Below are 18,526 nucleotides of genomic sequence, written 5' to 3'. Positions count from 1 at the left end.
ACATGTTAACCAGGTACAATGTAAAGCTAATATTACAACAATACTACTGCTGTGGAAATTGGACCTCATTTTCAGTATAAGTCCTCTATTAAATATTAATTTCACTATTCTGCGTGGCTCACAGTGAAACCACATTCATGTCAATTGTAATGCTCAGTTAAATTTGCTTGTAAAATACATTTCTTTTAATTTGGAAACACAAACACTAATATATATTTGTTTTCTTTCCCGAGCCATTCCATCCCATTAAAATCTAATTTAATGAAATAGGTATTACGAGGGAATATTTGCACTTCAAACAGCTCTGACATTAAAATCTTAGCATAAAAAAACAATAGAACCAAATGGCTTGTGTTTTATTTACACAGACCATTTGTGCGTCAAAGCAAAGTCGCTACTAAACAGTGTAAGTAGTTCCGAGCACTTATTACAGCATAATACAAAGATATTAAGGCCGTAGAAAAAAAATATATTATATAGTTCAGGAAAAGAAATCTGTTCCTACGGTATGTTCCGTAAAGATTTCATTGTTTTCGCTGCCTTTGGAGTTTAGTCAAATGCTAATGAAATGTCAGAAATGGAACTGGCACCCCACGGAGTTCCGTGTCTAATTGTGGCTGTGAATTTGAATACTTAAATCTAGCCTGAGGAAAGTAAGCCTATCCACTGAGTTACTGGTTCACACTGAAAAATCTATTGTTATTCACATTGTTGCACTAGCCAGGCAAAATATGGCTACGCTTTCTGACAGAGTGATTGATTTCTGTTTTCATTTAATGAGTAGGCCCTCCTTCCTCCTGTTTCAACGTAAACATTCTCTATGAATATATTAAACAAAACATACGATGGTTGATGAACAGAATTTGTGACATGCTGCTTAAAAGTATTACATTTTAAAATAAATATAATAAAATGCAAAAAAAAAAATCCTTGATTACCTCAACGATCCACAAATATTTACTGTTTTTATATTTGGGGTCATGCAGATAATGTGTTTAAAAAGCCATGTTTATATTATTTAGGATTTCTAAATAAAAGCTAATAACTTCCATGTGGTTTGTGCACTGGTTATATAAGCAGAAACAAGAGAACATGAGATTAATGGCAGCAAAAAACTTGCATTTTAACTGAATACCATTCCAGGAAGGGCAAAATGCTCTTCTCTTGGACTTCCCTCCTAATGTATGGAAACCGTAACTCCTTCCTTATCAGTTATCTGGTTCACCACAAGTCATACATAAAGAGGCAAGTCCAGGAACAGAGCATTTTGTCCCTCATGGACTGGGTCATATTGGGAGGTATATGTACCTTTTTATCTGGAGACATACCTAAAGAAAACTCTAGGGCTCACCTTTTTCAGGACAAGTTGTTTCCTAGTAAAATATCCTTGCTTAAGGTGCATACACACTAGGCATTTTTGCCCAGTGTGTATGCAGAGCGATGATATGAAAATCGATGGCCGATTAATCGCTCAGTGCATATACACGGAGTGATTTTCCCCCAGCCCATCGATATATGACAGGGTGTACCACTTTCCAAAGTAGGAGACCGTGGACAGTGGTTCACTTGACCTGTAAAAAAGGCAGACAGACGTTGGCGGCCAGCGATGATGCAGGAGCGTGCATCACCACTAGTCGATTTTTAGCTCAAAGCGGGGATACTGATTGGCAGATTTATTAAGCTCGGTGAAGTGATAAACGGTCTGGTTTTTATCACTGGCCAATCAGCTCCTACCTGTCATTTTTCAAACCAAGCCTGTAACTTCACAGGTAAGAGCTCATTGGCCTGTGATAAAAAACAGACAGTTTGGGGGACATTTACCAAAATGGATTCGTAGAAAAAAGGTGTATTCGTAGGGAGAAATACACCTTTTTTTTACGAATTTGTATTTTCGGGATTTACAATCCCAAAAATACAAAAATTCGTAGTCCTAAAGATGGAACATTCGTATTTGTATTTACAAATACGAATGTCTACACCATCGATAGAATACGACAGAAATCACCATTCAAAAGAATGGTGGTTTCTGATTTACTAAGCAGCCGTACTGATAATACGGCTGCTTAGTGGTGTAAAACACCCACGCAAATACGACAGGAAAATAGAACACCATTTTCATGTCGTATTTGCGTTTTAGCCTGCACGGATCAGTCAGATCCGTGCAGGCTTCAGTGTAAAAAAATAGAAAAAATAAATAAATAAAAAAAAAACCGGCGTGGGGTCCCCCCCACAGCCGAAACCAGCACCAGGCTGACAGAGCCTGGAGCCGGTAATTAAAAATCAGGGAACCCGACAAATAGGGGTTCCCCGATTTTTAACAACCAGCCCCAGGCTCCTGCTCTGGGGCTGGTTCCCAAAATACGGGGGACAAAATGACTAGGGGTCCCCCGTATTTTAAGAACCAGCCCCAGGCAAAACCAGCCAGCAGGCTAATGCCACAGCCGGGGGGAGACTTTTTATGCAAGTCCCCCCGGCCAAAGCATTAACACTACCGACCAGTCAGCCTGGCCAGGGGCCCTGGGGGAGTGGGGACCCCCCCAATAAAGGGGTCCCCCCCCTCCAGGACTTACCTGACCAGGCTGAAGCCTGGTGCTGTCCTCGATGCCCCTGGGCGGTGGGCATCGAGCTGATAGTTGTGTAAAAAATAGAAGAAACCATTGTTTTTTACTGTGGCACTACAAGTGCCAGCAAGCCTCCCCAGCAAGCTGGGACTTGGAGAACCACAAGTCCCAGCCTGCTGGGCATTAAAGGGCCCGCTGGGTCTTGTAGTGCCACAGTAAAAAAAATAGTTAAATAAAACACACTGACACACATTTTAAATAAAAGTTTAATACATACAAAACACACATACTGATACTTACCTAGCTTGATCCCGTTGGTAGGTCGCTGGCTCCGGTGTCGGCGGCTCCGTTGTCGGCGGCTCCGTTGTCGGCGGCTCCGTGTCGGCGGCTCCGGGGTCGTCGGCGTCCTGTCCGAAGATAATCCATGTTGGACCTGTGGAAGGAAATCCTACTCACCCAGGTCCTGCATGGATGGTCTTCGTTCTTCATCCGTCGACATCCCGGTCTTCTGACAGCTGCTGGCGACTTCCAGCAGCTGTCGGCATCTTCCGCGACGCTCCCCGGCTTTCAGAGCCGGAGAGAGAACCTTCCTGGTCGGCGTCTGGGCTCAGAATGAATTCTGGCCAATCAGGAGCCGCCTAGCCGCCTAGCGGCCAATCAGGAAAGGTCTTTCCTGATTGGCCGCTAGGCGGCTAGGCGGCTCCTGATTGGCCAGAATTCATTCTGAGCCCAGACGCCGACCAGGAAGGTTCTCTCTCCGGCTCTGAAAGCCGGGGAGCGTCGCGGAAGATGCCGACAGCTGCTGGAAGTCGCCAGCAGCTGTCAGAAGACCGGGATGTCGACGGATGAAGAACGAAGACCATCCATGCAGGACCTGGGTGAGTAGGATTTCCTTCCACAGGTCCAACATGGATTATCTTCGGACAGGACGCCGACGACCCCGGAGCCGCCGACACGGAGCCGCCGACAACGGAGCCGCCGACACGGAGCCGCCGACACCGGAGCCAGCGACCTACCAACGGGATCAAGCTAGGTAAGTATCAGTATGTGTGTTTTGTATGTATTAAACTTTTATTTAAAATGTGTGTCAGTGTGTTTTATTTAACTATTTTTTTTACTGTGGCACTACAAGACCCAGCGGGCCCTTTAATGCCCAGCAGGCTGGGACTTGTGGTTCTCCAAGTCCCAGCTTGCTGGGGAGGCTTGCTGGCACTTGTAGTGCCACAGTAAAAAACAATGGTTTCTTCTATTTTTTACACAACTATCAGCTCGATGCCCACCGCCCAGGGGCATCGAGGACAGCACCAGGCTTCAGCCTGGTCAGGTAAGTCCTGGAGGGGGGGGACCCCTTTATTGGGGGGGTCCCCACTCCCCCAGGGCCCCTGGCCAGGCTGACTGGTCGGTAGTGTTAATGCTTTGGCCGGGGGGACTTGCATAAAAAGTCTCCCCCCGGCTGTGGCATTAGCCTGCTGGCTGGTTTTGCCTGGGGCTGGTTCTTAAAATACGGGGGACCCCTAGTCATTTTGTCCCCCGTATTTTGGGAACCAGCCCCAGAGCAGGAGCCTGGGGCTGGTTGTTAAAAATCGGGGAACCCCTATTTGTCGGGTTCCCTGATTTTTAATTACCGGCTCCAGGCTCTGTCAGCCTGGTGCTGGTTTCGGCTGTGGGGGGGACCCCACGCCGGTTTTTTTTTTATTTATTTATTTTTCTATTTTTTTTTACACATTGCAGCCTGCACGGATCTGACTGATCCGTGCAGACTGCTAGAAATAATTCGTATTAGCGGCCGTATATACGGCCGCTAATACGAATTCCTACGACATCGGTGGGTTACAAAGCAGTCGTATATGACTGCTTTGTAAATCCCCCTCCGGAACACGACTTTGCATACGACTTAAACAGTCGTATGCAGTCGTAGGGAAAATACCAATACGAAAAACTAGGTTTTTCATATTGGTAAATTTCCCCCTTTATCACTTCACTGAGCTTAATAAAACTGCCCCTGAGCTACTTTGAGCTCAGAATCACCTAGTATGTATGAACCTTTACTATCAGTCACATCAGAAAGCAAGTGGTCTGCTGTATTGCTACTCTTCTCTCTTCTTTTCCAGTCCATAATTTGCCCACAACTGTGTTTTGCCTAAACCACTGCTGCATTTACCATTGGTACAACCGTTCTTTGCACCATAGGAGATTGCACCAGCCCTAGGGAGGTGTAGAAACTCAATTTGAACATGGCTGCATGTGTCCATAACACACCAATGTCTGGCTAGCAACTCCCCTGTTACCATTCAACAACATCCATATAAGTTGTATCTATCTGCCTGCAATCTTTGTCTCTGCGATCAGACGCACACTGAAAACGATCAACTGCTTCCATTGTCACTGAGCCCACCAATATATCAGGCCTTTTGTGTCACATTTGCCTTTTGTGAAATATACCACATTCAGTGAAGAATATTCTTCTAAGCCTAGCATGTCCAAACTATGGCCCTCCAGCTGTTGTGATACTACAAGTCCCATCATGCCTTGCCACAGATTTGCTATTAGGAACTGCTAAAACTATGGCAAGGCATGCTGGGATGTGTAGTTGAACAACCAGGGCCGCCGCTAGTAATGTTGCGGCCCGGGACTGACCTTCAGCCCGGGCCCCCAGCGGCACCGCCCCCACGCGCACGCCGGCGGCACCTCCACCCTTGCGAGCGGCAAACCCCCCGCCCCCCCAGCCAATTACTATTACTTACCTGCGGTGGCGGCGGAGGCAGCGCAGCATCTTCTCCCTCCAGGCGTCGGGACTCGGATGGAGCACTCACGCAGAGCGCCGAGCCCCTGTATCCTAGGCTCGGCGCTCTGCAGGCTGCACTGTGTATTGTGCGTGCCAGCCACTGGCGCTGGGTGGTATTGTGCGGGGGGGTGCCGTGCCACTATGGGCAGCTGCCCGGGCCCCTCCAGAGGCCGGGGCCCAGGACAGCTGTACCCCTGGCACCCTGTGAACAACAACTGGAGGGCCACAGTTTGGGCATGCCTGTTCTAAGCCATATTTTATACCTGTCAATGTTATTATATAGTACAGCAGTAAAAATCAACCAATTAGTATTCTAATCATGCATCCAGTTATTTCTAAACTTGTGTTGTATGTTTACCTGACTAATGCATAATAAATGGCGATTTATGTATTTCCTTTTTTATTTACAGTCTTTAAACCCTGAATTTGTCATGCAAATTATGTTGTATTTTGTTTAAACAGTCTTTATCTTTTTAATTACATGTTCCCTAACTTTATATAAAGAATTGTCAATTATTGTTAATAATAATAAACTATATATTTAAAGCCTTTGCAAATTGCACTAAAACACAAGGGAGCTATAGGCTGATGCAGGATCATAGCAACTGTTATATTCATGCACATATGTATGTATATTTTGTACTGCAGTGATACAAATGAAGTGGACATACCTCCCAACACCAGAGTTGGCACAAAACGTTATATGCCTCCAGAAGTTCTCGATGAAAGCTTAAACAGGAACCATTTCCAGTCTTATATTATGGCAGACATGTACAGCTTCGGGCTTATCCTGTGGGAAGTAGCGAGGCGATGTATATCAGGAGGTAACCAAATCAATACCTGTATTTTGCTAGTCATTTATACATCTAGATGTAAATAATCTATGTGTTCAGAATTCACTTTGAGGTCCCATTTCTGATAAATCTGAGCTCGCACAACCATATTTAATGATTTGTAGCCATAAGAAGAAACTTCCGTAACAAGGCTCTGCCAATCGTACACAAAGCAGTAAGCATTGTATTTTCTCTCTGGCAACATAGAAATATTCTTTCATCAGTCTGACCTCTTCTATAAATAAAGAAGGACAAGTTAAAAAAGGAAATATCATTTGAGAATGTATTTTTCAGGTATATTAGAAGAATACCAGCTGCCCTATCATGATGTGGTACCAACTGACCCTTCTTATGAAGACATGAGGGAAATCGTCTGTATCCGAAGGTTGAGACCCTCATTTCCAAACAGATGGAGCAGTGACGAGGTAGGGGACGTGAGACGTGAAATTATGCAGCCTTTATTTCATTTGCTAATCCCTACAAAAGTGCATTCTTGAACATTGTGCTATTATTATTTACCTGAGATGGTGGCTATATTAAATCTAGGCCTTCTCAGGTTATAACTCATGTTGTTCTTTTCATATATTTTTGGCAAGCCACAAAATGATGAATGGTCACAAGCTTGTGCCCAGACATATCCCTTATACATTTTTAATAACAATAACAATAAAAAGATTCTTCTGCTGTCCTCTGTATCATCCCCGCTGGCCATAATATACATTTGGTGCTTAGCTTTTACTTGTATAATTTGGGGGAAAAGATTGTATGTTAGGAAAGAAAGAAAGGAACTGGTACACTGGTCTAATACAGGGGTTGGGCAATTATTTCAGCTAGGGGGCCATATGACACTTAGTAAATATGGGCTCCGGAAAAGAGGTGTCTACACTCAAATGGGGGGTGTCCTTGAGTGTAGTGTACCACAGCATATACCCGTTATACACATTGGCCTTTATTCTGGTTGACTCGCAAGGCTTTGAGTCCACCAAACGCGCCACCCACATAATCACTGGCACGCCGCGATCCCCTGCAAGCATGCAATGGATGTTTTGTATCCGAATGATTTTGCAAGCAGTCGCATATCTGAGACAAATAAGATAAAATAGGACTGTCCCCTAGGGGTCAGAACTTGGGGGCGCTATGTCACGAGTTTGCTTAACCTGCAGCTGTTCGGTGGACGGGGTAGTTAGTCCCGTGTAGAAGACAATAGAATAAAAACCAAAAAGTGAACAGCGCACTAGTGTTGAGAATCGATATGACAAATTAATTTATGACAATATAAGATAAATGATAAAAAGCAATTCATAAAAAATACAAATGTTAAAATGGGGTTGAAATATATTGCATAATTGAAAGCGGATGGGTGAATGATGTGGGGGTCCCCCTGCAGTTGGAATAAATGCTGGAGAGTCCGTTCCTATATTCACCTGGACAGAATAGTAGATGTCATAGTTACCACCCTTGATGGATTTAGGAATGTCCTCGTCCGAGTGTCCACAGGTCGGCCCAAAGTTGGCACAAATTACCGACGGTGGAGAGATGGCAATGTGCTCGGATGCTCCCAAAAGGATGTGAAGTGAACGGTAGATTACCGGGTATTGTCCTTTAGGTGGAGGCACGAGGAGACAGTATCCTTGGGTGGTATTTGTAAATCCAGGGGATGGTTCGGGCTGCAATCCGGAGGTTTGTTGGCAAATATGAGGGGGGAGGGGTTCCCCAGTAGCTCCCTGACGCGTTTCGCCACTCCTGGTGGCTTTATCAAAGGTACACCTCTGTGATGTCTCAGATCTGCGGGTGCACTGTGCAGAAAGCGGGGGGGGGGGGGGGGAATCAGACATCCACTGATGTCAGCTGCCCGCCCCCATGTAATTGGGGAATTACCATGAGAACGCCCAGCGTTTTCATAGGAACGCCCAAGAAACGTTGGGCGTTCCCATGGGCGCATCACCCAACCCGCCGCCCGCACTGTTGTGTGCGAGTGTCCGGCGAATAATCTATGTGCTGTGGCAGTTCGCGCATCCGCAGTCGCAAAAAATCGCTCCTCTATGAGTACATGCATGGCAGCGTGGAAACTAGAATAGACTCCATTATGCAATACAATAGAAGACCCCCTTATACTTGCCCTTTGCATATTAGGCCACAAGGAATAAGACAAACTTCACAAGGAATAAGTCAAAATTCACTTTATGCCACCCGGATTGAGCAAAAATTAACATTATGCCACATAGTATGAGCAAAAATTCAGATAATATAATCCAGTAATAATAATTTAAAAAAAGATCCTGTACTATGCTTTATATCTGCTGCAATCCTGTGGCCTACAGAGCATATATACTGTAACACTACCTTGTTAGCTTGATGTCATACATTTAACCCCCTACGCACGGAGTCTGCATACTTTTGGCCTTCAGTCAGAACACAGTCAGGAGAAACAAGCCACAGTCACCAGGAAAGAGGTGCTTTTGAAGCCCCCACACACATTATTCATATGTAAGCAAGGGGCTAGCAAAGGAGTATGGTGGTGGTAGCAATTAGTCCTCCTACTGGTACTAAATTGTCAGTTACAACTGTGAGTGGCAGAATAAAAGACCACTGAGGAAACCTACTAGTTCGTATCACTGGAGCAGCCGGACGGGATTTCCTTTCTGACATCAGACACTGGGCCAAAGCACAAGAGTGTTGTTTAACTGCTGTGCCGAGGTGATCCTCTCATGCTGTGGCTCTGCCCCCAATGCCGCCCAGCGTCTGACAGAGAAGAAATCCTTGCCAGCCTACCAAGGTTTCCTAAGCGCAGCGCAATGACAAGCTATGTCGGGCCGCTTATCATTGCTACCTGGTGGGGGGTGGGGGGGGCAGCAGGCCAGACAGGATCAGTTTGCGGGCCGTATGTTGCCCACCCATGGTCTAATGTCTAACATGATAGCCACTGCAATTGATCACATTTATAATATTTACAATAATGTTTATTCCAATTTAAGACTTGTTTATAAATACGTAGTCCACATACATTTTACAGTACATGTACATTGACCAGCGATCGATATATAGTTTGTACAAAAAATATACGAGGCTGGATTAAAAAGTAATGTCTCCATGGCTATACATTTTTTTATTTGTGAACACATTTGAACACTTTTTTTGTCCATGATAACTCAGTTTGACCCGTAAGGTGCTTTGGGGGGGATGTTCTATCATCCGCACCCCAGCTCCGCTTCCCTTTGCCGCCCATCGCATTTATAATTATCGCATATGCACTAACATATGCGATAATTATGGCAAAGGACAGCTCTTGTGTTAAGAGCTGTCCTTTGCGGTGAGAGTCAGCAGGGTTTTTACCGCATTTTTAGTTTAGAGAATCTCCCCCTTTATCATCTTTGGGAAGAGGGTTTCAGTACCTGTAATTCAAGGAGGTTCTGCCACACCCATCGTACAAACCCATCCTTGCCCCTTGTGACTTTCTCCTCTTCCTAAAGATGAAAGAGCACCTTAAGCGTCAACAATTCAACTCTGATAACACGGCGAAAGCTGCCGTTCGGTCCTTGTGTCAACAACCACCAGCTTTCTTCTCCGACAGGTTTGCCCGACTCATTAAGCGTTGGCGCACATGCTTGGAAAGGGATGGGGACTACGCTGAAAAGTGAATAGTGCATTACATAGAGGATAAACTGAGTTATCATGTCCAAAAGTTTTGTTCACAAAAAAAAACAAAAAAACACTTTTAGCCATGGAGGCAGTACTGTTCAATCCAGCCTCGTATTTGTGTGGTGTGTACCCAGCATTAGATACATATGTTGGCAGCAGCACAAGCAGTTTGTGAACAATATATTTATGCGAAAAGCAACGAATTTAAGGCAAGAAAAAAAAAAAAAGCAAATAACTTGGGAAAGACCATGTTGCACTGCAGGTGGGGCAGATGTAACATGTGCAGAGAGTTAAAGCCCCCATACACTAGTCTGATTTGGCCACTTTTCACAGATTCTGATGGATCGAGCCTAGTGGTGGTGGGTTTAAAGTGGCCAAATCAGATGCGCAGTTCCATTGGCATTGGATCAGAGTCAGTGATCAAGCCTATTTTACAACCTCCGACACTGGCACCCTCCAGTGGGGAATGGGGTCACATGCTATAAATCAACTCAAGGGAGATTGGCTGCAACTTCTCCCTACGGAGAAGTCGCAGTAATGGATTGGGGCCTTTAGATTTTGGGTGGGGTATCCAATCTGAAATCTCAATTGCAGTGTAAAAAATAAAGCTGTTTAATATCTGTGGGCTACATGCAAAAGCAGCCAATATCTATCCTGCACAGAAAGAAAATGTACAGATGGGAGCCCCTCTTGTCCTTGCCCAGTGCCCGCCAGAACGTCCCCTCTGGCGAGCGCCGGCGGAGAGGGACTCCATTAAACTGTCTCTCGGCGGCTGGACAGTGGGACCCTGCCCGTCTCCGCTTCAAGGAGACGGGCAAGGGTTTAGGAGGGGGGTCGGGGCGGCGTGGGTGACCGTCGGTGGTGGCGGATGTCAGTGGGGAGGTCCGTTGCCACAGGGCGCGCGAGCGTCTCATGTGCCGCGCCCCCGATTCGCCAGCCCCAGCCAAGATGAATAGCGCTACATATGTTTTTGCTTAAGTTACTTTTATTTTTGCTTTATTTACAAATCAGTCCCTCAAGCTCAGAAGTCTATTTTACTGTACACATGCCAGATATTTGGGTCTAGAGGATGATCATTTGGTAGCCTTAATGACTAGCACATGAATGCCCTTATTAATATAATAACTATTATAACTAGAGATGTACTGTTCGGTTTTAAATCTGTTCTTCCCGCCAAAATCAGGGCAAAAAATAATGCTAAATGTCATCTTTCAGGGACAGCTTTGGTTTTTACATACTATGCAAAACATGATTGAGCTTATGAGATTTAGCCCCATTTTGTGGTCCAAATTTGGAAGAACAGAGTCAAAACCCAAACCACACAGCTCATAATGGACCCGGGCATCAGTCTCCCCCCTGATTGCTTTGTTGTACTCCCTCCTTCTACTACCTGCACTCCAAAGTCTGTCCTGTCTCGTTTCCACTACATACGCAATAAGGAAATAGAATTCTTTTAATATCTATATAATAATTGTGTAAAATCTGTCCCATCAATTATTCTGAAACATTAAAACAATGTTTTCTATCTGCAGTGTCTAAGACAGATGGGCAAACTGATGACAGAGTGCTGGGCTCACAACCCTGCTTCTCGCCTCACAGCTCTACGAGTAAAGAAGACGCTAGCCAAAATGTCAGAGTCTCAAGACATCAAGCTTTGATTTGTTCCATCACTACTCCTGCCATGGATGCCCAAGGAAGCGGACTATGTGACTGATCATCCTAAAGAGAAATCCCATTTTTTTTATACATTGAACATCTGTGTTTACCTTGAGCACCACAAACTCATAGTACAAATGCTTAGACTGCTGAATCACCAGAAACAATCTGGAGGAGATTCCATAGACCCCATTACTCAGGATGGTGCACACAGGAAACACGGCTTCAATGGCTAGATGAGAGAATTAGCATGTTGCTTTCTGTGAAAGCAAATACGTTTTTAATTTTTGAAACAAAAACAGATTTCTTCTGAAAATAAAAAAAGCTCTGATGTAAACTGAAGTATGATATATATATCATATATCATATGTGTATTGTCATGAAATAACGGAACAGAAACTAAACAGCAATTACAATATTCATGGTGTTTGTTGGAAATCAAGACATGTCAAGACTTTGTTTAGGCTATCCTGTCTTTATGCCATTGTAATACGCAGTGGGCAACATATGTGTTTATGTATTAAGGATATGCCTACTCTACACTCCAGAATACATAGAACAAGGCATACACCACATACATTAGTTTCCATGGAAACTGGGGGCAACATTAACACGTCAGGCTTTATCCAGTGGTAAAACTAATGGGCAGCCAATGTATAATGGGTTGTCATTTAATCCCAAGAACAGACTTGAAAAGTATTGTCCCATATTCACTCTGTCCTGCGCAAATACCTTTTCTCCTTTCTCTGTCCTATACCAAAACAAGACCTTCATATACTATCTATCTATATTAATTTAACAAATTTTCACGTCACCATTTGTTACCTTTTTTTCTCTGTTACTTTACTGGTATAAATAACGTAAGATCGTCTAAATTCTGGTCAAGGAATCCATTTCCACATTTTCATTGGTTCCTAAATAAAATAGCAAGTTACTTCATTGACTATGTCATGCCTCCGTGTTTATTATCCCAGTCCACGTTCATTTGTAAGAGGCTTAAACTTTCAAACCCTCAGCATGAACACTGAGATTTGTCATTAGGAAATCTGAAGGTTCTAGAAAAGTGAATTAGAATAGGTTATGTTGGGTTAGTAAAAATAAGAATAACAGCAAAGCCAGACCAGATCAATACTTCTCCACAGAACCCAAGGTTGAACGATTAGGAAGCTCAGTGTCTTGACCCCTGGTTTGGTGCTCAGCACAGTGCAATGTTAGATGTAGTTACAGAGGCAAACACGACAAGCTATATATCAAATTCAAAGTAAAGTGGTTATTTTCTTTACGCAATGTGATTTGGGTCTCTGAACATGATCAATTCACGTGTGCATGTACTGAGCTGTATTTCTGGCAAAATTATACTGTATGTTTTACCTATGAATACATAGACATATTTATTGTTCCCAACTACTTTTAAATCCTAGGACCTAATTCAGACCTGTTCACTCGCAGCCTAGCAAATGGGTCAGCGCTGCCTCAGGAAATGCCCACCCCCCAGCGCTGCCCGCATCCCCTTGGTCTGAGAACACATCCCCTCGCATGCATCCGAAGTGAAGAGAAATCATTTGATGGTCGCCAACCATCGAATGATTTCTCTCCCCTTCAGAAATAAGTCAGTGAAAACTAAAGATTTCACCCAATCCCGACGGATAGGGCTGAGAAATTGGGCCAAATCGGATGTGTTTGACGACCCATTGGACACTATGCGCCATGTCCCATGGGCATCGGGTCGGACCCTACATATCCTGCTGCAGGTTCAATCACTCGGACTGGACCCATCAGCGGCACATCGCTTGTGCTTTTTAGCACCCACAATGTGTTGGGTCCGATCAGTAGGTGCACCGCTGGCACACACCAAAGTGAAGGGGCGAGCAGCGTGGGGTCGGTGCTGCGCTGGCCGCTGATTGGGGAGTTGAAAATAAAATTTAGCTGCTGCTGTACGCAGTGTCCGCTCAGTACACTGTACACTGCCTGTCCCATGCACCCACACCCCCCGGGTGCTCAACGCAGCCCGGACCCCACACTGCCCAGGTTTTTTTTTTTCTTATTCTCCTTGTGAATTATTACATAGGATAAATCGCATGCTATTTATCCCATGTAAAAAATGGCACATCAAGTGCCAAATCGTTAGTGAGCTCTGCCGGGGGAGCTCAGGGGAAATTAAGTTTGACTTGTCTTTCAGACACATTTTCAGACACACTGGGGCAGATGTATTAAGCCTTAACAAGAGTTAAATGCAAGTGTGATAAGGAGAGATAAACATCCAGCCAATCACCTGCTAACTGCCATATCACAGACTGTGTTTGAAAAAAGTCAGTAAGGAGCTGATTGGCTGGACGTTTATCTCTCCTTATCACACTTAAATTTATCTCTTGTTAAAGCTTAATACATCTGCCCCATTGTCTTTCAGAGCACTGATGTCATGTAATGTATGGGGGCCTAGTTGCTATGTACCGCTGTGGCATCAAGTTTATTTGCCTGGTTATAGGCTCCTGTCAAGGTACAGTATACCCATATCTAGTCTCGGGGAAAAAAATTGCCAAAGTCTGTCACTAGATAACCTTGAAATACTGACACTAATAGTTGCCTGGACGTCACATTATTAATGGCTATACCACACACAGCCTGGCAGCCATTGATGATGATGATTACCATGTTTGGCTGTGTGTATGGTACAATTTTTCATCATCATCAATGGCTGCCAGGCTGCGTATTGTACTAGCAGGATATATCATCAATTTCTGGGGGTACAGTGCGTATTACAATTATATAATTTCCTTCCTTTCAACTACAGGGGGTAATGTTGGCATATCTAAAAATATTTTGCGGTAAAAGGTAAAAAAGTTCCCTGACCCCTGCTTTAATAGGACACTTTATGCCCCTCCATGTACAGTAGAAGTCTCTTGTATGCCTATTCTTTAATGTGACATTTACCCTTTTGTACAATGCACACCTGGAGAGATATCAGCGCTAATGCTACTACCAGAAAGAATACTATGCAGATGTATTGTCTCCCTAATCTGTTATTAACCAAACACATTGACTAGATGTACAGTATAAATCATGGGTCAATAAATAGAGCTAGTTGTGATGCACTCTGTTAAGGCTGAAGCTAACCGGATTGTATATATGTTTGCAATGAATAATAACAATCCGCCAGAGATACCTGCGGTCCACATCTATTCATCTATATTAAGAGAAACATGAACAATGATTACAGCTAATCTGATTCTACCAGTGTTCTGTGCTGAACAGAGTCACAAAGCTCATTATGTGAGATTCTTTCTGCGCATAACTAACCAGTGTGCTGAACTGTATGTATAACGAGATTGCTGGGTGCACATACTAATACCCACGCAGGATAATATTACAAATAATGAGCATTTTGATGTAAGCTAGTAAGCAATATATTCTAAAGATTATTGCTTCTGTCAGAAACGTCATTGAGATCCATTAAAGCGAACAGAAAGAGTTACTTGGAACAAAGCTTTAAATCATCCGGGATAACGACTGTGGTTGTAAATGACAATAGTAGTAAAGTTTGAAAAGCCAGACAATCAATTCTGTACTTTAAATGATGCTTTTAGTCTCCAGGGTTCCAGTTAAAACCAATAAAAGCTTAGCTCCACTCTACGACCTGCAAAGGTTTATAACACACACACACACACACACTCCCTTTCTCTCTAGATTCATAACATATGTTTAATGTATAGTTTATTAAAATGTATTTTGCATGAGAAGCAAAGTTTTATAATATAACCTATATTTTACACTTATGCTGCTTTCAGACCGCATCTCTGGCTTTGACCCTGTATTTGGAAACGTTTCCAAAAACGGGTCTGCCAGATAAAACCCCTTTCACACCGCAGCACTTAAACGGTATATTACCATTTAAGTGCCGATTTTTTGACACTGGCAGACCCGTTTTTGGAAACTTTCCAAATACAGGGTCAAAGCCAGTGCAGCCTTCAGCCCTCCCCTCCGTGCAGCTCCCCCCCCCTCGCGCGTGTCGACGCCCCCCGCGCGTGTCGACGCCCCCCCCCCCCCCCCCGTGTCGACTTACCCCGTGCCGGTACCTCCGTTGTGAATCCCGGCACTGCAGCTCAATATGCTCGGAAAGCACTTATGAAAAAAGTGTCTTCCAGAAAATGGCTGCCCCATAGGAAATACAGGGGTGGGGTCCTGGGGTGCACACCAATTGAGAGGTGCGACCCTGCGGAGACCTTTCAGTAGAACTGCATACAAAGTCAAAGGTGCAGGTGCACAAATTAAACTCCCAATTTCAAAAAAAATTTGCAATAAAATTTTGCATTTTTAGCGAGGTTCTTCGCTTAGTTATGGCCATAAGTAACGGCTTGCCCACCGCGACCAGGTGACCTCATTAGTCGGGCAAGTCCCTAACATTTTGGTAGGTACAAATCTAGGGCTCAGGGCACCCCAAAATGGTGCAGCTGAGTGACCCCAGGGCAACACAAGACTGAAAGAAATATATAGTGAAACAAAGTGAGGATAGGTTAGTGAGAGAGGCTGCTAAAAGATAGCAGGGGTAAGTAAGTGAGAGGTAAAAAAATGAGAGATAAAGTAGTGAGAGGTGAAGTAGTGAGAGGTAAAGGTTAGAAATGAATTACATTGAAATAAAACACACAATAGGGATGAAAGTGAAAATGAAAATAAGTGTTAATTTGTGTTGCTCCTGAGGCCAAACAGCCACACCAGTCCAGGGGGGCCCACAACCCAGAAATGCACCCCCCATCTGATAATCCATTAAACATTTGTGCAGGTCTCACCTTGCTCTGCATGCAGTCTAAGAAATGTCAGGAACCTAATTAAAACCAATATATAGGACAGGTGGGCGTGGGTGCTACCACCAGGCGCAGAAGGGGTCTCTGGCCTTCTAATGTGTATGGAAATACACGGCATTAGATATACAGGGGTGGGGTCCTGGGGTGCACACCAATTGAGAGGTGCGACCCTGCGGAGACCTTTCAGTAGAACTGCATACAAAGTCAAAGGTGCAGGTGCACAAATTAAACTCCCAATTTCAAAAAAATGTTGCAATAAAATTTTGCATTTTTAGCGAGGTTCTTCGCTTAGTTATGGCCATAAGTAACGGCTTGCCCACCGCGACCAGGTGACCTCATTACCCCATAGGAAACCCTGTTTAAAAAAACTGTCTTTCGTATGGGGGCAGCCATTTTCTGAAAGACACTTTTTTCATAAGTGCTTTCCGAGCATACTGAGCTGCAGTGCCGGGAACCACAACGGAGATACCGGCACGGGGTAAGTCGACACGGGGGGGCCGCCGACACGGGGGGCGTCGACACGCATGGGGGGGCGTCGACACGCATGGGGGGCGTCGACACGCGCGCGGGGGTGTCGACACGCGCGCGGGGGGGGGGCTCCAGTGCTGTGAATACTTAATGAGCGCTCATTAAGTATTCACTGTGCTGAATTTAGGACCCAGCTCATTGGCTGGGTCCTAAATACCGTTTCAGAACCGATTTTGAGCCTAAAATACCGGTTCTGAAACGGGTAGGACCCTGCATTTTAACCGGTTAGAAAAAAACGTTTTTTTTCTAACCGGTTAAGTGGTCCTGCACCTTTCAGACCGCACACATTACCGTTTTAAAACGGTAAAAAAACGGCAATATACCGTTTTTAAAGTGCGGTCTGAAAGGGGCATTATTTTCTTACTGATGGTATTGGAGTGAGAAATGGAAGCGTATTTTTTTTTTTTACTACTAGTCTAGGGGGAAGCTGTTGTGTTAAACTTTACTTAAAGGGGTCAAAAAGCTATTGGTTTGTGACAGAGAACCAACTTTTCAGTTAATGAAACATACGCTAATGTTGTAGCCTCCCAGTTCGGTGTCCGTGCGGGATGCTTGCAGAACTCAGAGGTATTTTTAAAGGGGCAATCTAATAGACGGCTTGGTTTTGCCTCGTTATTGATTGCCCCTGTATAAAAAAAACTCTGAGTTCAGTTGGCATCCTGCACGGCCAATGGACTAGTCCACTACATTTTGCCAGTGGTTAGTAAACTTTGGTAGTGGTAGCAGCAGCAGAAATAATAGGGGGCAGTCAAACACAGAGCTGGCTCCTATGGTTTAAACCAGAGGTTCTCAACCCCCAACAGTTCGCCTTTTTCAGGTCTCCACACAGAATCACAGGTGAAATAATTAGCTCCACCCAGTGGCGTAGCTTGGTTTGGGGCGCCCCCCCCCCCCCGTTAATGGGGGGCGCCCCTCCCCGCCGGAGGTTACTTGTCTGTGCGTCCCTGCTCCCCTCCTGGCTTCAATTAATAATTCTATGTGCAGACGGACCACGATAAAATGGCCGCCCCCATACTGCAGACAGTTTCAGAGAACTGTCTGCTTTATGGGGCGGCCATTTTATCGTGGTCCGTCTCCATAGAATTGATTGAAGCCAGGAGGGGAGCCGGGACGCGCAGACAGGTAAGCCTGCGGGGGATGGGGGGGCGGGGGCATTACTATAGCACCGCAGCCCCCCGGCGCCACCACATGCACAGTGCCCCCCCCCCTGCGGGGGCTGCGGTGCTATAGTTACACCCCTGGTTCCACCTGTGATCTTTTAAAATGTGTCAGTGATTAATGAGAGCACCTGTGTACCTGCCAGGTGACTTGGAAAACGTGCACTGTTGGGGGTACTTGAGGTTGAGAACCACTGGTTAAAACAATGTAGAAACGCTGCTGTAAATTACTGTAGCCTTTGGGAATAATTCAATTAGCCCTGTTAGTTTAATGGGGGTGAAAAAGGGTGGTAGCATCAAGCCTCAACACCCGGGGCTATTCAATTAGAGACCCTATTTCGCCTTCCTCTACTAGGGGACACTGGAAGCATAGTACAGTGGGGTATAGATGGGTGGATTTAAATTTATCTGACTGGCCCCCCATAGAAATGTGCCCAAGGCAGCACATTTTAGAAAAAAGAAAAGATTTGAGGATAGGCAGACAGCACTGACCCAATCTGCCTGGGATGTTGGAGCTGCTGGGGGGACCAGTTGCTATCTCTTGAGGCTGATTCCTCTGTCCCTGGCT

The 18,526-nt window shown here is 44.9% G+C and overlaps 1 protein-coding gene across 11 annotated transcripts in view; it reads left to right on the top strand.

Annotated features, from left to right (window-relative positions):
• BMPR1B (bone morphogenetic protein receptor type 1B) overlaps nucleotides 1-12,418 on the top strand; it is a 451,702-nt gene extending 439,284 nt beyond the window's left edge. For all 11 annotated transcript variants that reach the window (XM_083179085.1, XM_083179084.1, XM_083179077.1 and 8 more), the window contains 3 exons: nucleotides 5,995-6,170; nucleotides 6,474-6,604; nucleotides 11,351-12,418. In XM_083179085.1, the coding sequence (XP_083035211.1) occupies nucleotides 5,995-6,170; nucleotides 6,474-6,604; nucleotides 11,351-11,476 (433 nt within the window). In that variant the 3' untranslated portion in view covers nucleotides 11,477-12,418. The remainder of the gene's footprint in view (nucleotides 1-5,994; nucleotides 6,171-6,473; nucleotides 6,605-11,350) is intronic.
• Nucleotides 12,419-18,526: the final 6,108 nt, after the last annotated feature.

The sequence above is a fragment of the Crinia signifera genome, chromosome 1 (genome assembly GCF_055691185.1).
Source record: "Crinia signifera chromosome 1, ASM5569118v1, whole genome shotgun sequence".
Taxonomy (NCBI): domain Eukaryota; kingdom Metazoa; phylum Chordata; class Amphibia; order Anura; family Myobatrachidae; genus Crinia; species Crinia signifera.
Note: the sequence above shows the minus strand (reverse complement) of the source record. Positions and strands in the feature narration are given on the sequence as shown.